Source organism: Cupressus sempervirens, chromosome 8, assembly GCF_028749045.1.
Source record: "Cupressus sempervirens isolate cs-2001-9-10 chromosome 8, ASM2874904v1, whole genome shotgun sequence".
In the NCBI taxonomy this organism is placed as follows: Eukaryota; Viridiplantae; Streptophyta; class Pinopsida; order Cupressales; family Cupressaceae; genus Cupressus; species Cupressus sempervirens.
Window position 1 is genome coordinate 499,873,603 of NC_143125.1, and position 26,137 is coordinate 499,899,739.

Below are 26,137 nucleotides of genomic sequence, written 5' to 3' on the forward strand. Positions count from 1 at the left end.
TGAATGGCTTGAGAAGGACTCTTGAAACGAAAGATGGATAGTTTGAAGTTGCTTAAGATCTTTAAGTACTTGATGTAGAGATCCCTATAGAAGAAGAAAGATTGTTGAAAGCTATGGCACAAGTTGGTAAGAGTCATAGAATGGAAGTATCAAATAATTTTGGCTCTTTATATCCTGAGGAATTGATAGATTGGATTAATGAACTTGAAGAGTACTTTGAGCTTGAAAATATTGTAGATCTACAGAGAGTTAGGTTAGCACTAACTAAATTGAAAGGCTAAATTCATTCCTGAAAATTATGAACTTGAACAGTTTAAGAAGTTGCAAAACCTGACGCAGGAAGATATGTCTATGAAGAACTAAATTAAAGAATTTAACAAGATACAAATCAGATTTGCACATCGTGAATCTTCTAAAGAAAAGGTTGCAAGCTATGTTAATGGTTTGAAATTTAATGTTCAGGATAAATTGAGTATGTTGAAACATAAATTAGTTAAAGATGCTTACCAATATGCATTAAAGGTTGAAGAAAAGTTAGGAAGAAAGGAATGTAAACAAGTGACTAAAGTAGATAAGGGTAAGAAAGTTGTTCTTGGTAAGCAATATGTATTCAAAGGTACTTGTTTTAAATCTGGTAAGGATGGACACCAAGCTTTTGAATGTTCTAGTGTAAAGATTGACAGACAAAAACTGGTAGTACAAGAAGATGAGAAAGTGAAAACTTCTAATGTTGATTTGGCTCTACCTAAAGTTGGAGAGCCTCTTTTGATCTGAAGAATCATGTTGGCTAAGCATGAGGTGGAACTAGTGCATTTCAAACTATTTGTAAGTCTAGAGGTAAATGTTGTAAAGTTATTATGGATGGAGGTAGTATCGATAGCCTTGTTTTTGAAGAAATGGTTAGGAAACTTGGATTGTAAAGATTGAAACATTCTATTCCTTATGGTATCAGTTGGTTTCAAGATGATCATTGGGTGCAGGTTAGAGAACAATGCTTGGTTAATTTCAGTATTGGAAGTTTTATGTGATGAAGTAGAGATGAGTGCTTGTCGTATTTTACTTGGAAGACCTTGGCAATTTGATAGAGGAGCTATACATGATTGCAAAAAGAATATTGTTATAGTTGAGAAAGATGGCAAGAAAATTGTTTTGATTCCTTTGAAGGATGAAGAAGATGGAAAAGAAAAGAACTTGAGTGTCTTCAAGACTTTCAATTTGGGAAGAGCAAAACCTGTGATTAAGGGTAGTGCTGATAAAAGACAGTCTGACTTGAAGAAGTTATCTAATCGTGTGATTAAGAACAGAGGCAACGGAAAGAAAATTTCTAATCAGATGAAGGCATGCAACATGATTCATTTGATCTTGGAAGTAGCGGTAGTAGTAGCTCTAATATATCTGATGGAACAATTGGTTACAGCAATGAGTTTAGACATACTTCTATGCTGATTGATGCAAAAGATTTGTGGATTAAGAATGAGCATGAGATTTATGTTCTGAATTCTCTCAAATGTTCATAAGTTCTTATGGAACATCTTTTTGTCACCTTCGGTGTCTGATGTAGGAGAATTCTTGGGCTATTGGCAATCTTGCATCCCCAAAAAGACATTTGCTTGTTTTTTGGTTTCCAATTATTTGTCTGACAATTTGGTTTGGCAAACACTTGTTTGTTCTTTCCAGATTCTGCGAGCTTGGCTTCATATTGAGGACCTATCATGGATCATTATCCTACGTGGGCATAATTTAATGTTACAACTGGAGGAAGTTATGCTTCATCTTCTCGGGTGCTGATTTCCTATGTTGTTCTTTATACGATACTTGGTATGCATTGTTTCCATATTTATCCAAAATTTTGCAAAGACCAATCCTTTTCATTTGTAGTTTACTGCCTAGACCTTTAGGTAACGTGTCTTTGTTTAGAAATGCCATCACTAGGTCACCAATTTTGAAATGAATCTCTTTCTTCCTCTGATCTACCCTGTCTTTATACTTGGTTGCTGACTTTTCCAAGTGATCCTTCACTTGATCATGGATTGTCTTCATCGGTTTTGCAAGTGTCTCTCCTGTGGCACTTCTTGATTTCATATCTTGTAAATCCCTTAGTTCCATGGGTCCCCTTGGATGAAACCCATATACTGCCTCAAAAGGTGTCCTCCCTGTTGACCTATTAACAGTCATTATATGCATATTCAGCTTGACTGATTACTTGATCCCAAACCAGACCATGTTGTTTTGTTAGGCACCTAAGTAAATTTCCTAAAGACCTATTCACTACCTCAGTTTGGCCATCAATTTGAGGGTGGTAAGCTGATGAATAGGTCAAATGTGTGTCAAGTTTCCTCGATTAGGTTCTCAAAAAATGTCCAATGAATATAGTGTCCCTATCAGTCACTATTATCATAGGGAGTCCATGAATTCTCACTATTTCTTTGAAGAAGAGGTTTGCAATCTAAGATACATCATGGTTGCTCCTATAGGGGAAAAAGTGAGCCATTTTTGTGAACCTATCAACTACTACAAATACCATATCTACTCCTCTAGCAGTTTTAGGTAACTCGAGCACAAAGTCCATGCTGATGCTATCCCAAGGTTTTGTAGGTATTGGCAAAGCCTGCATTAGATGATGTTAACTTGACCCTTTAACAAATCAAACAATTATTTGTATGCTTTTAAATTCAAAAAAATAGGTTTTTCTCTTTCCGTTGCATATCTCTATGTTTTTTTAAGACATTGACTTTTTGCCAATTTTTTAAAAACACTTTTTAAGTTTTAACTCTTCATTTGCAGATTTTTCCTACAGAGAATTGTCTTTTTCCATTTATGCTTATATAATGTGTAGGGTGAGAATCATACGAGGACTTGTCGATGTGTCATGCCTGGTTTAGGATATTATATTATTTATTATCCCAAATCGCTGACTGTTGGAGAAGAGAATGATTGGGAAGTTTGCGCTAGCCATGTAGCATTCTATACACAAGGCACAAGTTTCATGGGACAATAATGGATCGGGAATTGATAGTTTTACATTCCTTGATATCAAATACACATTCATTTCCAAATATTGGCTGTTTTTCTATCAATATTGAATGTAACTTGAAATGCAATTTCAGTATCATTATTTAGGAAACACATAATAATCAAAATATATATTGGAAATGGCCTACACATTTAAAAACCATTACATAGGTTTTCTTTTCAAATACCATTTGCTCATTTGGAAGTGCCTCTAAGCCTCATGTCACCATTTCATATCCCAAAAACAATTGTCATTTCAACATCAGATTGTTCAATTCCCTATTAAGACATAAGAATGCATTCTTCTTTCATGTTCAAGATGTCCTTAACTAATATGAAAGCTCCTGTGTGGTTGACAAACCTCCCCAACTTTCAAGTGCAATTTTGCATCCCAATCTGGATCCCATGATAGCTCTGAATGATGAATTAAAGCACTTACACCTTCCAGCTGTCCAAAACAACATAAGGAACATGAGAATTTAAATTTTACAATACATTAGCATCAAGAGTAACAACGTTAATTCAAGATGGTGACTAGAAACTTCATGTGCTATATAGTTCAAGCATATGTCATATACTTACCTGAACAAAGACACCAAATGAACCGATTCTTGTAACTTGACAAGCAACTATGTCTCCAATATTCAGTCTACCCTGCGGATATAATGTTTAATTTAAGGAGTTATATACCATAAATGTGTTGATGTCATGGCCAAGGAAGAAATAATGATTTCAATGTACAGAATGAAGGATCATTTTGCAGAAATGTGCTCATATTATGCTCAAGGAAGAAATAAGCAAGTCAATGTGATGTATTTATCTTTGAATTGATTTAGGAGCAAAAGAAAACCTTTCTAGAGTACATGGTACAAATATACATTGTTTATCATAAACATCAACAACAGACTAAGCCACAATGATTGCTCTCAAGGTAAATATTTTCTTCAAATATTTACACAATATGAGGATTCACCATGCTCAAATGAATGATTGTATTTGTGACATTCAAAATCTGTCTTAAAAAAACAGATACCAATAGTAACATTTGTGAAATGATAGATTTTTGGCAATATTCCTCATTTGATAAGTAGGAGATGATTTCCACAGCTAGTCAAATTGTGATGTGAATATCAGGATTTAACTGTGTGATTTTTGAGTCAAACTCGATGACCCATGTTTCATGAGTAGTGATTCAACATGAATCCATCTCTCATGAGAATAAATGGAACACTTAGCACTCATTGGATCTAGGTGATGCTCACAGGGGTGAAGCACCGGGACTTCCCGGGAGGTCACCCATCCCAGTACTACTCCAGCCTGAGCGCGCTTAACTACGGAGTTTCCTCCACAGTTAAACCCAAAGCTTGCAACCCCATTTGCAAAACCTTCACCAAGTGTTGTGCCTTATGAACCATTCATTAGAAAGCCCCTTAAGCTCATCAGTTGATAAGTAGGAGATGATTTCCACAGCTAGTCAAATTGTGATGTGAATATCAGGATTTAACTGTGTGATTTTTGAGTCAAACTCGATGACCCATGTTTCATGAGTAGTGATTCAACATGAATCCATCTCTCATGAGAATAAATGGAACACTTAGCACTCATTGGATCTAGGTGATGCTCACAGGGGTGAAGCACCGGGACTTCCCGGGAGGTCACCCATCCCAGTACTACTCCAGCCTGAGCGCGCTTAACTACGGAGTTTCCTCCACAGTTAAACCCAAAGCTTGCAACCCCATTTGCAAAACCTTCACCAAGTGTTGTGCCTTATGAACCATTCATTAGAAAGCCCCTTAAGCTCATCAGTTGATAAGTAGGAGATGATTTCCACAGCTAGTCAAATTGTGATGTGAATATCAGGATTTAACTGTGTGATTTTTGAGTCAAACTCGATGACCCATGTTTCATGAGTAGTGATTCAACATGAATCCATCTCTCATGAGAATAAATGGAACACTTAGCACTCATTGGATCTAGGTGATGCTCACAGGGGTGAAGCACCGGGACTTCCCGGGAGGTCACCCATCCCAGTACTACTCCAGCCTGAGCGCGCTTAACTACGGAGTTTCCTCCACAGTTAAACCCAAAGCTTGCAATATTCCTCATGTTAACTCACTTAAATTCATCGACAATATTGTTATGCATGTTCATTATGATGTCAACTCTCATGACTGTATCAAAAAAGATATTGCATCTGGCATGGATATTTATATCGGAGTCCATGTAACTCCTGCATTCCTGGTAGAAAGTTGTTTTTTATGTTGATGGAATTGGAGAAAGTTAAAAACAATGTTTTGGGAAAAAAGTGGCAAACTAAAAGTTCAAGACTTTTTGAAGAAATTAAGAAAAAATCAAACTAAAAAAAGGTGAAAAAATTTTAGACAAAGGAAAAGTACTTTTTTACAAATTTTAAGAGCATTTCCACAGCATAGAAAGGAAATAAATCAGCGAGTTTAACCTATGAATTGTAGAAAATAGATTTTTGTTTATATTCATATGGCTGATTACATTACACTGCACATAGCTTTACTCAGTGGAAGCACGTTAAATTTCTATTGCTCTGTTTGAAGTTGTACTGTCAGTTTATGTTGTATGACTGTATGTTTTATATGAATTGTACCATTGGTTTGTTAAAACATTGTCGAATTATAATGTTTTTTTATTATCTATTGATATCAAACAAATCAGTTTAGAATAATTTTCCATCTCTTTCTCAAGAATCCAATCTAATTGATAGCCTCTCCCTTCGGTGCTTTGGTCTCACCCTAAAGTAATTGGGGAAAATGATACTGAATTTGAAAGTTTTGCCAGAAGCTCTTAATAAAAACTATTTTTCGAAAATGTCACAAACTGATTAATAGAAGACTAATACCTTCAACTGATTCTACAATCAAGACTATTAAGTATTATCTATTGGACCTAATACAATGCATTGAACAAGACATAAATGATACTTGTATATGATCATGATGAAACATCACATCAATGTCAGTAAAATGTTTTAGCCTTTGTCTTAATTATTTTCCTTTCCAAGATGGCTTCTTGCATTTGAGTTGGGGTATTGTTGGTATTTCTTATGGTGAATAGTTGTTTTTAGAGCTTTTATTTCTTTCTACTTAGTTTTTAAAGACATCTCTCCATGCTTTGTTTATCTCAAAAGTCCTTAAGTTATGACACACAATTTTGGTCTTTACCAAATGGGTGCACAACATCCTGCATTTGCGTTACATACCAAGCATAGATGGTTTTCATTCTTAAAACTTGTGAATACATGATAGCTTGTTCCAATGATTGTAAGTCATGTTTTTTAATGCAACAAGAGATAGTCTTCTGTGTTTACAGGCTTGAAACCCACATTTCCTTTGTGAATAGCTTTCCCATGCTTTATTTAGTCTCAGACTCTCAAGGATCCAATGGCAAATATGTCTATCCTTCCAAAGCTTGCAGTCAAATTCTGAAGACCCAACTGCATATTGTATCACATATAAAAAACTCAAGTTTGTTTTTGGGTTTTAAGAGTCATTTTACAAGTTTTCCTTTGCAATTATAAGCAAACATTTTACTTGCAATCGGTCCCTCAAGACCCTATTGCAAGATTCTTCCTCACCTGCAATATATCCTCAGAGACCGAATTTTTGCCTTGTTCTGCTCATTTTGTCATTTATGCTCATGCCATGCTTGTAATGGAGTCCTAGAGACTCGATTACACTTGAAAAATGTATTTTCCTTTCCACACTTGCAATATGTCTTCTAAAGCTCAAAATCCACCAGTGACCCGACATTTATGTCATTTGCAACCTGCCATTGTCAGTCCCATTCACACACACGTTCTTTCCTCGTAATAAAGCACGGCCTAGGCACTATTTAGCAGCATTTCCATCTTGAAAGTGTCGTGATTTCTCCAACAGTGGCATGATAAAGTGCAGATTTTCCGAGCCAAGAGATTGACATTAAAAGCAGTGGTGTAGGCAATAAGAAGAGTGTATTAGTCATATGGTGGAAATTCGTAGAAAATGATAAAGCAGATGATAGTCCAAGATGTATATGCGTATAGTTCAAGCTCTTGTCATGATATGGAGGAGAGATATACATCATTGTTAAGAGGTCTACACGTTATTTGTTCAAGTATCCTGTAATGTCCCCTTCTAGGACATTAAATAATTTCATAGTAGTATATTTCTCCATGATGCTTTTCCAAATGAATTCTATATATCTCCTTATTTCTCCATATCTGAATGATGATCTATCAATGTTAAAACTCTATGTATATAGTTTTTTTTATTAAGAGTCATGTCTTTTCATAAATTATATTGTAATAATTATATTATATTGATAAAATAATTATATTAGTTATTAGATTATAACATATATTATTATATTAATCATATATCAATTATATTTCTTGTTATAATATTAATATTATTACATATATGAATAATATATTTATTTTATATATTTAGATTATTAATCTAAATATTATATTTCATCGCTTAGTATAATATTTAGTTCTCATATTAATATATTATGCACTTGTCATGTCCCCTTTCTAGCGACATAACTCCTACCGAAGATTTGCCTATCATTGACTCTCGTAGGCAAATGATTTTGGAGAGAGAGTCATTCTGTTGCCAGATGATTATATTCTTGCTCTCGGAGAGTTATAATCTAGTGAGTGGTGCCTACTCGTTCTAATGTCGAATTGAGATTGTACTTTTAACTTTATAAAGTTATTTATTTAATTTTATAAAGTTAATTAATAATAAAGTGCATTATAATAAGTTATTATAACAAGATGTTCCAGAAGCTTCCAGCGACTTCTCAAAAAGTAAATAAATAGAGGGCAGGGGGTACCCATTGGAGAGAAGCGATTTTGTGGATTCAATTATTTTTCATATTGGAGCAATTTGTAGTCTTCGGTCTGCAAATTTCCATAGGTCTTTGAGAACGAAAACTCTCTCAGATCTGCATAACTGAGGAGGTGAGATATCTTCCGAAGGGTTGCTCATTGGAGATGGCGTTCAGCTATTTCATGATGGATTAATCTGGAGATTGATTTTTTTTAGGGTTCAAACGTGCAAAGGAATAAGAAGTTTCATCCAGCTTCAAATATATTTCAAACAAACAAATTCAAATTAGGGCGTCATGCACTCCATTGGGTTTTCAGAAGGCTCAGCTAGACCCCAAATGTGGAATCGGAATTAATTATTGGGACAGTGTCTTTGGGCAATTTGAGCACTGCCATTCATACATATTTCCGTCACTTGCCTGAGACGGAGGAAATTATGCAAAAATGACTGAAGGAGGCCGTTGTAGCCGCAGGCATCAGTATCGTGTGTGAAGACGAATTCCGCTGGACGTGAGCTGTTGAAGACAGGACACGGTGACAAGCTGTGGAACCAGTCAGTGGTCATTCCGTTTCAATTATCTGTCCAAATCGGGGAGAAGTTGAAGAACGAACAAGGTACGGGGTGTTATTCCGACTCATATTTGAGACTGTCGGTTGAAGCGTCGACTTCAGGTCCATTTAATATAAACTTGGTTACCATTGAAATAACAATTATATATTTATTTCAGACGATGTTGCAATTGTAATAAGTGTAACAGATCAATATATTCAATTTCCCCTAAATTTTGGTACAGTCGTTATCTTCAGTGTCATTGGTTCATGTCAATCAATTTGGTGAATTATTTGAGACATTACACTTTACCATTTAACAGTTGCATGCTTAGTTTTGATAAAAAATTCATAGTGCAAGGCAAGAGTTTTCGAATTGTCATTATTCAGTATTGTTTCTTATCGACCTTTATAGTGAGGGTCATCACAGCACTATTATAATATGATATTATATTATACTATATCATTATTAATATTGTATTATTATTATTTATTTAATTATAAGGATCTTATTGATGAGGATATCACAGTCCTCCCCTCTCAAATTTTTCTTGTCCTCAAGCAAAAATCATTTATACATAACTATATTTATAAACACATCATACAAAGCATATAATTCGATGCAAGAGGATTTTAGGATACATCAAAATGCAGGAAAACACAAAGCATGCATGAAGTAGACATATGAATGCATGAAAACATGAAGTAGACACATGAAAACATGAAGCAGACACATCAATGCATGAAAACATGATGTAGACACAATGCAAACATATAATGCATGCATTCTTGATTAATGCCTTACTATTTGCAATAAACTAGGGTTAAGGAAAAGATTTACAAATTTTTATTTCTTCAATAGAATCCTACAACCACAAGTGATCAGTAGTGTATATGTGTACGTATAAGTTTCAAGAAAATGTGAGTCTAGATAATTTGCTCTAAGCCAATACCATACTTCCACACGAGGTGGCCTACTTAGGGGGATGCTTGTCTTGCTTTGCACTTATCATCATTCTTTAGTCGACAGAAATAGTTAGGATGTAAACAAATTGCTTAGGCACCAAACTCAACAGTTTCCCTCAAGGTTTCTAGGGATCCGAGCCCTTAATTGTAATGTCCCCTTTTTAGCATTCATAGCATGATGTTGTCATTAGCCTATTTCCCCATGGTCCCGTAGGCTAACCAGGACATTAAAGGGACTTAGAGGCCATTTGGCCTAGATAGTTTCAATTGCAGGTCTTTCTGAGGGGTTTTGAGGCAACTTTGGGCATACTTACTATTTATAATAAGTCATCTTGGGCATGGGCGGACATCCAGTGGCAACGGTATGTCGATGGTAATTGTTTAAAATCAACAAGAAGACTTGTTTTATCACCGATAAGATTTGTTATGCATTGATAAAGCTATTTTATAAAGTTAAATTTAAATATTTAACTTTATTAATGCATAGACTATAGTTTGTGGGAAATATTTAATGTAAAAGACTCCCCTTTATTTTATAACACATTGGAGACATAAGTTACATAAAGGGAGTTATGTTTTATCCCACATTGAGAAAACGAAGGATGGAGCCCTTGTGAGAACACTATAAAAGAAATGGAAGAGCTTCTTTTAAGTATGATTGGAAATATCAAAGAAATTGGGAGATTTTCTGAAGATTATGTCTCAATAGTTTGAAGGACGAAATCCCTTCAAGCTGGAAATCTTGACGCCATTGAAAGATATGGTCTTGAGATTCAACATGGTAGCAGTCCGAAAAAGCTGATACGAAAAAGTTGTCCGAAAAAGTAGAACCGAAAAAGCAGGCAGAAAAAGCAGTCCGTAAAAGCAGTTCAAAAAGCAAATCCGAAAAAGCAATTCGAAAAAGCAAATCAGAAAAGCAAAGCAGAAGGGACAGCATTAAAGAAAAATTATTACAGCCATCTACAACCAAGTTCCTTTATTAGTATTGCTTTCTTAGGTGTTATAAGTTTCAGCTGTAAGTGTGCATTATACCAGCATTATCATTTTGTAAACCATGTAAATGCCAAAAGTCTTGACCATATTTCATGAGCATTGTATTAGAAATTTCATTGCAAATTAAGAAGATAATAGTTGCTGGTGTCATTTAAGCAATTCAATATCATTATTTATCAGCTAGTTAGTTTGCATACCAACTGTTTGTAAAAATGCCAGTTGGCTGTAGGTGTTCATTTCTCATGCTTAGATCATATATATGCACTGAATATTGTCAAAATTAGTAGCACACTCACGTTAGGTCATTGTGTAGTCCATTTGGAGTCTTCTAGCACAAGATTTTCATTGATGCAAATTGAAAAAAGAGCCATTTAAAGTCAGCTAAAATACTCTATCAGTCATACATCCCTTGCATGTGAATTGTTTGATGAAATTCCTTGAGCTTTCATCAGCATTTTTGAGAGCAGATTTGAGGAGGGTCATTACATTAATCCCATCTTGACAAGTCCTCAAGGCATCTTATAGGGACGCTAATCCTTACCCATGTCGGAATAACTGATTGGTTGGATTTACATAGCTGCTCCCTCAATGAACCTTTTTTCTATCTCCTGAGGCTACCTTTATAGGTAAGCAATAAACTATTTATAAATTGAAAAGATCATTTTATCTTGGTTATAACTCTGGCCTAGAATGATTGATGAGATACAATAGGTTGCTTTAACACCAAACTCAATGGTCTTCCTCAAGGTTTCTATGGATCCAAGCCCTTAATCCCATCTTGGAATAACCTCAAGGCAACTTGATCACATCATGGTCAATCCTCAATGCATCTTATAGGGATGTTGATCCTTAACCATCTTAGAATAACTTGTTGGCTGGATTTAAACAAGCCTTTTTTGTATTGTACCTCTACTCATTTCTTCTAGCTTAGATTTACACTGGTTTGAGCACAGGTGTTACTAATAAATTGATTCCAATATTTCCCCTATTAATATAGATAATATGATACATACCTATCTCAAAAATACATGAAATTATGCTCTATGAATAGAACGTCTTCTCTTTGGTGATAAGGATTGTATACTGTATTTGACTATATTAATTGTAAATTAGTAAAATTGATTTCATTTAATTATATCCTCCCAAAGTTTTTCAACTGAAAGACTTGTTTAGTTTATCTTTTGAAGTAATTACTCAGCAAGACTTGTCTTCTTTTTCCTCACACTTGTTAAAAACTCTCTTAATATGATTTCACTTTGCCGACACTATTCCCTTTTACTACTATTTGCATATTTCTCAGAACATCATTTTTCTTTTTACAAAACATAGCCACTTCCATCTTCAAACTAAACAAGAATATATAATATAGTTTGTCTGTTTTATAACAACCCTAGTTATAATTATTTTGGCCTCACAAATTGACAAATGACAGTGGACAAACTCTAATTGCATGTTTCTACAAAGTCCCAAAAACCACATCTTTAACATTTTGTTTTTAATAAATGAAACCCAATAAACATAATATTGATACCATTGACTTTTCTTATATTCCTCCTATCAGGAAATAGCTTGTGTCAATTATAATTTATATTGTCTTCAATCCTTTAGCAATACAAAAACAACCAAGTCTTGATGAACTTCAAACATTATGGCAGCCCAAACATCAATCTCTTATTCGATATCTGTATTAATGATAGAATTAATGAGTGGATAAAACACCCTTACTACTTCCACTAGAAAATGAATATCACATCAGCCAATAGTGATATGCTTTATCGAATGTTCCCATAAAATAAACATTTTATCAAGCTTTGTTAGGGATCAACTGATTTAGTTGATCTTGGACCCATTTTCATTTTTTGTTTCCATAGGTGTTGTCATCAGCTATCTTTGTAAACCCTCGAGAGTTCCTCCGAAGGGTATTTAAGTACAGCATGTAGGTGGTAGTTAGTATGCGATTTGGATTATTTTCTTTGTACTGCAAATTCCGGTTGGAGTTCTCTATTATTCGCCATTTCGGAAGTGAAAGATCTTCCCTACTTGGCTTTCCAGTTTTGGTGGGATTCAACCCTCACCCTATTTCGTTGCCTGTAATACTTTGCTCAGATCTAGCAAATTGAAGCACTATCTGTGTCTATGAGTATTAATTGAAGAATATCGGCATTCAATATCTATTCATGCTTGGCATTTATTTGGTGGAGTTGTGTTCTAATATTATTTTTATATGAGTTTGCATTCTCTTTCCAATTTTTGTACAATACCCTGCGTACTCTTCCCTACATACTCCTCCCTCCTTCTATCTTGCAACTTCCATCTTTCATCTACCAACTTCCATACGCCATCTTCCATCTCCCAACTTCCATCTACTATCTTGCATCCACCAACTTTCATTCGCCACCTTCCATCTGCCATCTTACTTCCAACTTCCATCTACTATCTTGCATCCACCAACTTTCATCCGCCACCTTCCATCTGCCATCTTACTTCCAACTTCCATCTTCCATCTACCAACTTCCATCCGCCATCTCCATCTTCCATCTGCCATCCTCCAAATCTATTGTATGGCATTTCATTCCTCTGTACGGGCATATACATTCCTTTGTACGACAAAGTCATTCCACTGTACCACCGTACAGCATCCTGCTCCACTATGCGGATTAGACATTTCCCCCTTCAGACTTAGACAAACGGTAAGGTTCAAAAAAGGAACATTACACTTTATCGGGTGTCAAACATAAACTTGCAACACATTTGGCTTCTTATTTAGTCTGGTCAGTACTTCAATGGCTACTGACATTTCTGACTTTACTCCAACAATGCCTTCATGTACTTTGTATGTGTCCTACAAAGCATAGCGAGGACTCATTTTATTATAAGCTCCTGTATTGGGGCAGTTCCTGAGATATAGCCAAGACACACTATTGTCTTAAGAAGTTGCAAATTTATTCTATGGAATAATAATGTAAATTCCAATAACAATGCATCCAATGTATAGATCTGTGAAGAACAAAGAAGGCTCATTTATACTTCACTAACATCATAACTTCATCAATCTCCTTTTTATGTCCTTTTGTTATCACCTTATGTCATATTTCTTTGTCTGAAGATAATATTATTGTATTCATCCTTCATTGACGGTATTCTATTTTAACTAGACTCATCAATCATTATTGATAGCCCTGCTCATGACTCTTTCCATTGTGTGATGGTCTGAAAATGATTTCAACTGATTTTCATAGATGTATAGCATAGATATGAATCCATAGAACCAAATTTATTTTTTTTCGCAGTTTCCCTAAAGATTAAGTTGTTCAACAATGTAGGCTTGCATTCGTATCCACCAAGGTTATAAGTTTCCTCCTGCTGATAGCAGCTTGACTCTTGTCTCGAATGAACATGAGATTATATAGTTACTGATTTGATGTTTCTTAGCCAATAAATATTCTGATAAAATACAACAACAGATTGGAATATCATTATGGACAGCCTACTTCTATATATTGCTCTATGTACTTATTCAAAAACATGTATATATGTATTATTTTTATTTCCTTCCCTCAGGTTGGCAAGAACATACTTTGAGACCAATTGTATTGTCCCTTGTTGGACCCTAGTTAATTTCTCACTCGTATATTTCTCCATGATGATTTTGCAGATAAATTCTATATATCTCCTTATTTCTCTACATTTCTCCATGTCTGAATAATGATCTCTCAATGTTAAATATAGTTCTTTATTAAGAGTCATGTCTTTTCATAAATTATATTATAATAATTATATTATATTGATAATATAATTATATTAATAATTAGATTATAACATATATTATATTAATAGTATATCACTTATATTTCTTATTATATTATTAATATTATTACATACAAGCAAAATATATTTATTTTATATATTAAGATTATTAATCTATATTTTATATTCTATTGCTTAATATAATATTTAATTCTCATATTAATATACTATGCACTATTATAATATGATAATAAATTATACTATATCATTATCATGTCATTATTATTTATTTAATTATACGGATCTTATTGATGAGGATATCACAGATCCAATGGAGGACATTGATATAAGTTCCTGTCAGTTGAGGATAGTGAAAGAAACAATGCACAATCATATGGAAAGAAAAGTGTCACTCAGTGCATCAAGAGGTGCTAGGCATGTAAGAAAGACATTGAATGCCATGGGGTGAATCTATTGTGATGAAGTGCATAGTAACAGTGAGCATAATATTGTTAAGGACAGTAGTTTTCGTAGTCATATAAGGCAGTAATTTTCATTGTTATGGAACATCTAGTGACTCATTAGAACTTCTCGCACTTTAGGTTTCTCACCTCAGCCTCTCAGTGAAAACTTCCACCCGAGGACCAATAGTACCCCAAGCAAAAGGATGAGTTTGGAATTTGTTCGCAAGGACACAAGAACAATCAAAGAAGAAAGTTGTTTCTGGACAAAATGCCTTCACCAAACCTAAAGATTCCAAGTATCAGTGCTCTATAGCAGCATGAAGATTTGATAGAGGATGATGTTGATAGGAGTCACATCTTGCCAGACATTTAGATTGGTTTCAGTTATACATTTGTAATTTCATTTTGACAAATTACATGCAAACTCAAAAGTAATTGTGTATGATCATATTAGATGCAGAGTTGTAACCTGTAATTACATGTAATCACATTGCAAGTCAGATAGGCGAGGACATGCAATGTTGCATAAGTCAAAAGTAGCTAGTTAGTTTTTCCTACCTTTTTCTCACAACCATTCTTCTATAATAAATACAAGAGGGGTTATTGTAAATAATCATCTTTCGCAATGCAACAAAACTTTGCCAGTTTGTGTGTCCACTCTAAGACTTGGAGCTTAGATGTAAATCAAATTGCATTAAAAAAAGAGACAACTTGCTTTCAGACTTTGTACTGATTCAAGTTGTCATGTGACAACATTTCTTAGAGATTGATTGTGAGTGCTGTTCTATTGTTCAAGAGGGATTTAAGCTCAATCTCCCAGACTTTGAGCTTCTTATTGTGTTTAGAGTTATAGTTGGTTTTTAGACTTGATCATGTAGACTTTGAGCTGCTTATCACGTTTGAAATTAGTGTAGTATACTCAACCAAGGAAATGACTCTTCACTCTGTGCTGCTTCTATATTCTACATTTCTATAAGGCAAAGTATATGTTAGACTTTGAGCTTCATGTATATTTCAATTTTGTTCATGAATTTGCATAAGGAGACATTGGTGTCAGTTCCTAGTTTGATAGGGTTTACTCATATGGATGACACCAAGCTATTTACCCAAATACCTAAGAAAAAGCTAACTTTTATGATCAATATGTTGATGGACTTGGACCTGATGGAGCCCAAATTTTTGCAAATTGAAGCTTCATTTCCTACTAGTAAGGATTCCTATATGAAGGAGCAATACAGACTGGAAAACAAATTGGTTCCCAAACCAAGGATGGAGATGGACAACTCCATAAATGTTTTCTTTTGAGCAGCCTCATGATGATAGGAAGAATATGAACTTGCGATGAACTATAGATTAATTGCGTTGGGGGTGTATGGAACCTATTGATGGAAACAGTAAGGAGGAGCTGAGAAATGTTCATTTTCAAATCTCGTCCAGTGATTGAAAACCATATTTGGGGGTGCAGATGTTTTGATAAACAATACAACACTGTTGGGGCAAGACCATTCAAAATAGCATTCGGAATTTGATCTTAAGGAAAAGGTTCATCATAAATGTTCAAACACTATTTTTCCTTTCATATTCTTTATATGAAGCCCACCTGTATTAGACATCACTGTACAGGAATGATCAACGGGTGTACAAGCCATCAGAAGTCCTATAGTCAATACAATGAAAAATAGTAAGCAAATGAGGTATCGGGAAGTCAAAATCAAATTTGATAATGGTTCTCCATAAGGAGGTTTCAGACATTACAGTTGAGGGACATATTCAAAATCCCGATGGCAATGAAGTTAAGTAATATACAGACTTACCTATTGTCAATTTTAAGACAGTAAACGAAGCCAAGAAACTTACGGATACCCCTGAGCATGAAATGGCATGATAAATATCCAGTTTGAAAGATAAATAAAGAAGAAGACATTGGTCTAATAAACATCAACGCTGTAGAACATTAGCATTTGAGAAGAGTATATACAGGTGTTGTGGTTAGCTGCAAATCTTGTGCAGAAGCATGCGCGGATGTACTCATATCGTTTTGAAGGAAAATTGATGCTGGTGACTAACCTATAAAAAAAAGTGATCATGTTATTTTCCACCAATGGAATCGTCACTTTGCAAGAATAATTCACCACGAACCATTTAGTATCATTGTTAGAGTATAAAACATCAACTATGGATTTCCATATGCTCGCGAAAAATTAGAGGCATAAGATATCTCATTGAGATTATTAAAGATTCCGATTAAAGATATCAAGCAACTATTACTTTAAAACAAAAGGATTTAAATGAAAAGGTACGATTAAGAAATGTAATTTGTATTTTATAAAAGCGTGACTTTTTGAAGAGTCATATTCTATTAACTTGGAATAGGGAAACGGGAATAGGAAAATTGGAATAAATCTATTCCAATTTTGGCCCAAAATGAGAATAAATCGAATTCTAATTTTTTTTTGGAATTCAATTTATTCTCATTTTGGGCCAAAATTGGAATAGATTTATTCCAATTTTCCTATTCCCGTTTCCCTATTCCAGGTTAATTCCAGCAAACAAACAGGCCCTTACGAAAAGTCATGAGTAAGATATAAATAAGAAAGCATTTGGAAAGGAATAGAAAAAGAGATATCCGAACATTCACACATTCTGAAGGAGTAATTTATATTTATTTATTGTACGGAGGAATAAGGAGTTGAATATGACTTGTAATATAAATTGATTTATTTTATTTTAATAACAAAATAAAAAGTCTTTTGTTTATTTTTTAAATGGCATGGAGATTTAAACTGCAAGCGAATCATCCTTTGTAATAATTTTTTGGAATTCTGCATCAATTTAAATGTCGGATAAGTAGACTTGGTCATTTAATATTTTAAATTTGATCATCGCAGACATTGTGAAATAAATAATTGTTTCCGCATCTATGTCCAATTTGTCTCCCTGCCAGAGGAATTAAAATTCAATCTGGACTAATTTTAAATGGCATAATATGTGATATGTCGCATCTCGATTATTTAATTCTTGGCAGTATAAATGTGTAAAACATTATAAAGTTGTACGCGAAAATTCACTAAAGTTGACTCTATTACCCGAATGAGCAGAGGCACTGGTCTTTTTATTGAAGTCAAAAAATCTATAATTTCCTTCCTACAAAAATCAAATCAATTATTTAAAACCTTATACAAAACATTCAACTATTATCTAGCATCCAATTTCATTTTGATCGAGTTCGAGGACTTTGCCTGCCGAAGAACTCCAGAAGTTTAAATTTGCTATAGAAAAGCCTTGAACCAGATAGTTAGCATTGAAGGTGAAGGTTTACTCACCTCGGTGTAGCGGAGCCTGAAGTGCAGGGGAATCCAGAAGTATTCCCATTCGTTGGCCAAAACTAATTGAGAAGTCCTATTGGAGAAGTGGCAGGCTCTTAGAATTCCAATCTGTGGTTTTGAGAAGCAATAGATTGGTGACTCCACTGGGGAGAGTTGCTCACAATACATATTGCGAAGTTACCCAGAATTTCTAAGTTCGTAGAATTAGAAAACAATTGTATCAGTTTGTTTGGAAGTGTACTCTACTGGAAGTGAGAACCCAAGACTATCAATACATTCCTCGAGAAAGGTGGTGACTCTATTCAATAAAGTTTCAATTGGTAACTCTGCTAAGGGAGAGGATTTAGAAGGAGATGATTTGATTATCTAACATGGAAAATATGTACTACGATCAGGAGGCGGATCTATGTTACACCACGGAGGAAGAATACATACACCCCTTAGATGCATTTTTCAATCTGGAAAGATATGAAGGAGAGACATCGACACATTTGTTTATAAGAATGGTGGATATTTTTCCGGAAGTACCTTCAAATATCATGCCTCCACACAAGGAATTGATAAGGAAGTTTTGTGAGTTGGGAATCTCACCAAAAGATCCTAATTTGATGCTTCTCTTCCAAATGTTGGATGAAAGTCCAAGTTATGTATCTCCTTTGGATGCATATTTGAATTTAGAAAAACAAGAAGATGAATCTGCAACAGAATTCTTCATTAGAATGTTTAATGCTTATCAAGAAATACCTTCAAAATACAAACCTCCATCATCTGATCTTCTCTACAAGATGTGGGAATCAGGTCTCTTATATGATCATCGGTTTCTTAACTTTCTTGAGCTTATGGCTAATGAACTAGTTCCAGAGAAAAATGAATGTGAGATTGAAGTAACATATGAGTCAGATGAAATTTCAGATTCAAATGGAGATGAAAATTTTAGGCATTCTGAAGGAGAATCAGCCCATGATGATATTCATACTCTTACAGATGATAGTGAATGTGAAAAGGAGGAAGACGATTCTTTGAGTGTGGATGAAATTTCAGCTATGCTAGACATGGAATATCATAAACATGTTGAACAAAATGATCCAAATTTTTTCTCAAATCACCATGGTAAGCAAGTTGATGGAATAGTGCATTCTCAAGAAGTATTGGACTAAAGAGATGATCATTCTGAGGAATCATATAGTGAAGATGATATCAAATTGCATACGGCATATGAACATGAAGAAGTCTTAGGATATATTGTTAATGAAGATATCTATCTTATTAGTTAGGAAGATGATAATTCCCAGAAGGATGAAGTTGGTACATTATTTGATGAATCATTTGCTGATCTTGATGAAAACTCTCATGATAGTATGACTGAATTCTCTATATTCTTGAACCCATTGTTCGAAGAAGAAGTAATAGAAGACAGGTCTGAATTCACTATATTATCAAATCCATTGTCTGAAAAGGATTTTCTCTACAATCAAGTCCATCAGCATCATGATGAAGATAGCAGGTCTGATTCTGAAATTGATGAAACTCATGAAGTATATTCAGAAGATGCGACTTCTTTCAATCCATCCTATGAGCAGGAGTTGCAGCAAACATGTGAAGGTGAAGTGGAATCAGCCATGCATAATGGGGAGGATATGTTGGAGAATAGTTCTAAAAAATTTCCAAGTATCATAACTAATGGAGTTCCTAATGAGGGAGAGGCAGCGTTTTCTGAATATAAACCATTTTCAATGTCTTATTGTGAGGATAAGCAATATCCGGAGTATGGGAACAAAGCATACTGTGACTTTAAGGATCTTCCATTCTACAAGGATCATAGAGCACATGATGATTTCTTGAAGGCTAAACATAAATCAGATCCTAAATACTACATTGAAGAAGTAGAGCCAATAACCATCATCTATGAGAATGGTGCATCTAATACAGGTTTGATGTATGGGCAGTAGATTGAAATGATGAAAGGAAAGCATATCATGATCAGCAGGTTAAAAGTGTTACATGATCAGAACTTTGAGTTTGATCGAGGGAAGAATTTATGTTCATTTTTTGGGGGTGCCTGGGGTCACCCAATCTCACCTTGCATCATGTTAAAGCATGGATGCTCAATCTGCTCTTCCAAAGATAGCTGAAATCCCGCTATGCCCACAAGGAGCATATGTTCCCAGAAAGAGCCACTGATAGAGCCTAGATTTTTGCAAATTGAAGCTTCCATTTCCTAGTTGTAAGGATCCCTGTATGAAGGAGCGATATAGACTAGAAAACAAATTGGTTCCCAAACCAAGGATGTAGATCGACAACTCCATAAATGTTTTCTTTTGAGCAGCCTCATGATGAAAGGAAGGATATGATAGCATGTGAAGCATGACAACTTGCGATGAACTATAGATTAATTGTGTTGGGGATGTATGGAACCTATTGACGGAAACAATAAGGAGGAGCTGAGAAATGTTCATTTTCAAATCTCGTCTAGTGATTGAAAACCATATTTGGGGGTGCAGATGTTTTGATAAACAATACAACACTGTTGGGGCAAGACCATTCAAAATAGCATTTGGAATTTGATCTTAAGGAAAAGGTTCATCATAAATGTTCAAACACTGTTTTTCCTTTCATATTCTTTATATGAAGCCCACCTGTATTAGACATCACTGTACAGGAATGATCAACAGGTGAACAAGCCGTCAGAAGTCCTATAGTCAATACAATGAAAAATAGTAAGCAAATGAGGTATCGGGAAGTCAAAATCAAATTTGATAATGGTTCTCCAATAAGGAGGTTTCAAACATTATAGTTGAGGGACATATTCAAAATTCCAATGGCAATGAAGTTAAGTAATATACAGACTTACCTATTGTCAACTTTAAGACAGTAAAGGAAGCCAAGAAACTTACGGCTACCCCGGAGCATGAAATGGCATGATAAATATCCAGTTTGAAAGATAAATAAAGAAGAAGACGTTGGTCTAATAAACATCAACGCTATAGAACATTAGCATTTGAGAAGAGTATATATAGGTGTCGTTAGTTGCACATCTTGTGCAGAAGCATGCGCGGATGTACTCATATCATTTTTAAGGAAAATTGATGTTGGCGACTAACCTATAAAGAATGGTGATCACGTTATTTTCCACCAATGGAATCATCACTTTGTAAGAATAATTCACCGCAAACCATATAGTATCATTGTTAGAGTAATAAACATCAACTATGGATTTCCATATGCTCCCGAAAACTTAGAGGTATAAGATATTTCGTTGAGATTACTAAAGATTCCGATTAAAGATATCAAGCAACTATTACTTTAAAACAAAAGGATTTAAATGAAAAGGTACGATTAAGAAATGTAATTTGTATTATATAAAAGCATTACTTTTTGAAGAGTCATATTCTATTACAAAAAGTCATGAGTAAGATATAAATAAGAAAGCATTTGGAAAGGAATAAAAAAAGAGATATCCGAACATTCACACATTCTCAAGGAGTATTTTATATTTATTTATTGTACGGAGGAATAAGGAGTTTAATGACTTGTAATATAAATCGATTTATTTTATTTTAATAATAAAATAAAAAGTCTTTTGTTTATTTTTTAAATGGCATGGAGATTTAAACTGCAAGCGAATCGTCCTTTGTAATTTTTTTTTGGAATTCTGCATCAATTTAAATGTTGGATAAGTAGACTTGGTCATTTAGTATTTTAAATTTGATCATCGCAAATATTGTGAAATAAATAATAGTTTCCGCATCTGTGTCCAGTTTGTCTCCCTACCAGAGGAGTTAAAACTAAATCTGGACTAATTTAAGATGACATAATATTTGATCTGTCGCATCTCGATTATTAAGTTGTTGGCAGTATAAATGTGTAAAACATTATAAAGTTGTACGCAAAAATTCACTGAAGTTGACTCTATTGCCCGAATGAGCAGAGGCAATGGTCTTTTTATTGAAGTTAGAAAATCTATAATTTCCTTCCTGCAAACATCAAATCAATTATTTAAAACCTTATACAAAACATTCAACTATTATCTAGCATCCAATTTCATTTTGATCGAATTAGAGGACTTTGCTAGCCGGAGAACTCTCAAAGTTTAAATTCGCTTTAGAAAAGCTCTGAACCAAGTAATCAGGTTCGAGGAGAAGGTCTACCCGCCTAGGTGTAGCGGAGCCTAAAGTGCAGGGGAATCTAGAAGTATTCTCGTTCGTTGGCCAGAACCTATTGAGAAGTCCTATTGAAGAAGTGGCAGGCTCCTGGATTTCCAATCTGCAATTTTGGGAACCAACAGGACCAACTAACAAGGTGCTCTTTAAAATCTTTATATAAGTTAGGTTCTACAAAACCTAGGAGGGTAATCCTATGATCTTCTAACAATTCCTACAATAAGTTTACACTTAAGATCACTATAGCAGATATCTCATATAAAGGCTCAACAAATTAAGGAGATGCTTGGTGAGAGCTAGTCACCCATTGATCTGCAACTTAAAATGGAGTATGAGAGGAAAATTACAAACACTCTCCAACAAAATACAAATATAAAGTAAGTTTTGGCGATTGATCCAAAAAATTTGTAAAGAATTATGAATCTATATGTGAGAGAAAACTCTCAACTTAGAATAGTGCCCTATCCATTGGACTTTATATGATTTGAAGTATACAAACACCTTACCACAATATTATAGAAAATAACCATAGTAACACAGGGATGCGTCCCCGTCCCTTTTCCCTGTTGCACCTGAGACGAGGATGTAGTCAGGACGGGGGCCGTCCCCAACGGCGCCACGATTTGGCCGTTATCTTGTCAAGGACAGGGGGACGTCCCCATGTCCCCTTTGGGACGAGGGGGACGAGGAAACATCCCTCGACCCCTCTAGGGGATGGACAGACATCCACATTTGGGGAGACTTAAAAAGTGAAAAAATAAAATAAAATAAAATAAAAGGCTTTATAATAATTTTCGATTATGTTTCTTAGCCCTCAGTAGTAGTGAGCGATGCTAGAGATGTGTAGATGTGCAGATGTGCATATGTTTATCTGTGATCACCACACATCACATACCCTTTTTAGGAGCTTCGCAAAAGAGTTCGTGAAACCAGTTAAGATCCACTATGCATCTTACTTCATTCTTTTGGAGAGAATGATTGAGTCGTAGGAGCCATTGCAACTCATGGTTAAGACAAATGAGTGGAATGGGTGGGATGGGTCGAAGATAGAGCAGGGGATAAGGGTGAAGGAGATAGTGAAGAGTGATGTACTTTGGAGTGATGCAAAATACATAGTTACTATCATCACTCAAGTTTTCTAGGTCATCAAATATGGGGATGGGGATGCACCTAACCTTGGAGAGGTGTACGAGTGCATTAATGCTATGATTGGCCAGAGGAGGGCAGTTGTGTGAGAGAGGGACCCCATTTTAGCATTTTACACTAAGCACATTCGGCCGATTAGTCAACATAGATGGGACAATCTCAACACTCCTTATACATGGTTGATTATGCATTGAACCCGAAGTGGTACATGCCTAGGCCTAGGAGAGATAAACCACAAAATGATGATGAGGTAATACTAATCTACTATCAATTTATCATGTAATCATGAATTTTAATTTTTTAATTTACTAATTTTAAAATTTGAATTTTAGGTGAAGGGAGGGTTCTTCCAGTGCATTGATAGGATGTATGACTCAGAGACTATTGGGAAGGTTTGCCTTGATTGGACCAAATTCGCTACTCTTAAGGGTTATAAAGCTAGAGAAAAGGAGGACATAAAAACAATGGCACACGAATCTCTAATTTTGTGGTGGAAATGTCATGGACACAAATCAACAACTACCATACTAGCCATTCATCTCCTATCTCAGGTTTGTTGTTCTTCAACTTTAGAACCCAAATTCTAATTATTAAAATTATGTGTTCACTTTCAATTTCACTTTTAGTTGTGCATTCAATTTTTTGATTAGTCATTTGATTGCTATCTTAGGAGTCTAATTCTTTAGCTTCTTAGAGGAACTGGTCTACTTATAGCTTCATCCACTCTCTTAAGAGGAATAAACTTATCTCTAAGAATGCAAAGAGGCTAGTGGTTGTACATTATGCCTCATGTATCAATGATCGCAAGAAATGTGTGTATAAGGAGAGCCTTGCAGCACGATGGAATGTAGAGCCAGAGGAGCCATCACAAGTTCATTAGGATTGGTCTGTGTTCCTCTCACAGCTCTCACCCATGGGGAGTCTGCGAGTTTGGATGGTGAGTTTGTTGAGCCTGGGCTTGAGCTTGAAAGGGATAATTAAAGGCCTCTAGGCCTACTGCACTTTGTCAGTCCTTGGGCCTTGACATTTTGATTTTGTACTTGTTTTTTATCTTGAAACTTCGATATATGAACCATTGAACATTGAACATTGTGATCATATCATGCTTGATGCTACTTAATGTAATTATGATTTATTCATATGATGACATTGATGAGATAGTGATACTCATACTTTTGATAAATTGATATCAATGACTTTTGAATTTGAATCTTCAATCTTTGATTATTTAATTTATTTAATAAAAAGTAGAAGTTAGAGCTTAGATCTCTTTTATTGTTCAATGTTGAATGCAATGTAAAACTAAACCAGCAATAGTGGCCATGATAAACTTACACTCCATATTTATGTCGTATACATCTTTTCATTATTTGCATTTTAAGTACCATATGTATAGTATATACTATTCACCCCCCCTCACTATCCCCAAATTGATGCCCCTTTGTCTCCCCATCCCGAAAACAATAGTGGCCATGATAAACTTACACTCCATATTTATGTCGTATACATCTTTTCATTATTAGCATTTTAAGTACCATATGTATAGTATATACTATTCACCCCCCCTCACTATCCCCAAATTGATGCCCCTTTGTCTCCCCATCCCGGAAACTTGTGCCCCCAACCCCATGTCTCAGCATCCTCCAAGACGGTGTAACTATGAAAATAACCCTATGATCTAAGACACCACTGCATTACAAGATGTCTATCTGAATTTTTGATTTATCCTAACTAGCAGAATCCTTATGCAAGACCTTATGAATTTACAATGTGAGTTCAAGCAATTTAATTAATTTTTTAAATTAAAGCATGAACCTACTACATACATCACAACAATGCAATCCACTAACAAGATCTTTGATCAAAACACACAAGATTTGCACAAGGAGAGGCATAAATCAGAAATTGCTTTGTGATTTTCATTTATATAAGTGTAATCCTTGTTGCACAATGATTGAAAATACTCAAAAGACTTGTTGGTTCCCAAAACTACAGATTGGAATCCTATGAGCCTTGCTTGCTCGATGCTAGGATATCCAACCGGTTAAAGCCAACTTGACAAGATTGATCAATGTGATCCAAATCCCTTGCGCTTCCGGCTTTGCATAACCGAGGTGGGTGTACCTGATCCTGGAGAACAACCTTACATCCAAGATGCTTAAAGTAGATCAATTAGAACACAAATGTATTGAAAGTTTCCTAGAGGGCAAGGATTATTGAAAACTTCAAATTTGTGAATTACAAAATAAGAATAATAAAAGAATATATGAGAGTTTTTAAAATAAAAGTGACTATTATAGATATTGCAATAAATGAATAGATTATTCCCTCCATGGAAAGAAATGAAACGTGCTAGCATATGGATTATGAAATAAGAATAAAAGACTAGTGCTTAATTGAATGGGCAATAGAGTCAATATTATAAGTTGAGACATACAACTTTATAAAGTTTAATCTATTTAAAACTATAAACAATTTTAACAATTCTGACGCGATGGATAAATTATATAAATGCAATTTAAACTAGTCTAAAATGCACTTTAACTCCTAAGGAGACAAATTAGACATAAATACGAAAATAATTAAATATTTCACAATATTTATGTTTATCAAATTTAAAATGCAATAATGACCCAGTCCACTTATCCAAATATTAAAATATTTATAGAAAGTAAATAAAAAACATTTATAAAGGACACAACTTAATAATAGTTTAAAACTATGAAATATAAAATAAATAATTATGCCAAAAATAAATCACAATAAAGACACTCCTTATAGATGATCAATTTATTGCAAATATATCTGGATCACACAAATCCACCCAATAATCCACCATCCATAGGCTTAGTTCAAAAGGTCATTTCTTTGCAAATGAGAAAATATAATACATCATAAAGCATAGGCTAGGCAAAAATTTAAAATATG

The 26,137-nt window shown here is 34.6% G+C and overlaps 1 protein-coding gene across 2 annotated transcripts in view; it reads right to left on the minus strand.

Annotated features, from left to right (window-relative positions):
* LOC149543377 (Nucleic acid-binding, OB-fold-like protein) overlaps positions 1–26,137 on the minus strand; it is a 232,896-nt gene that overhangs the window by 115,959 nt on the left and 90,800 nt on the right. For both annotated transcript variants that reach the window (XM_089798181.1, XM_089798180.1), the window contains 2 exons: positions 3,595–3,666; positions 3,374–3,460 (listed from right to left, as the gene is read on the minus strand). In XM_089798181.1, coding sequence (XP_089654307.1) covers positions 3,374–3,460; positions 3,595–3,666 — 159 coding nt within the window. The remainder of the gene's footprint in view (positions 1–3,373; positions 3,461–3,594; positions 3,667–26,137) is intronic.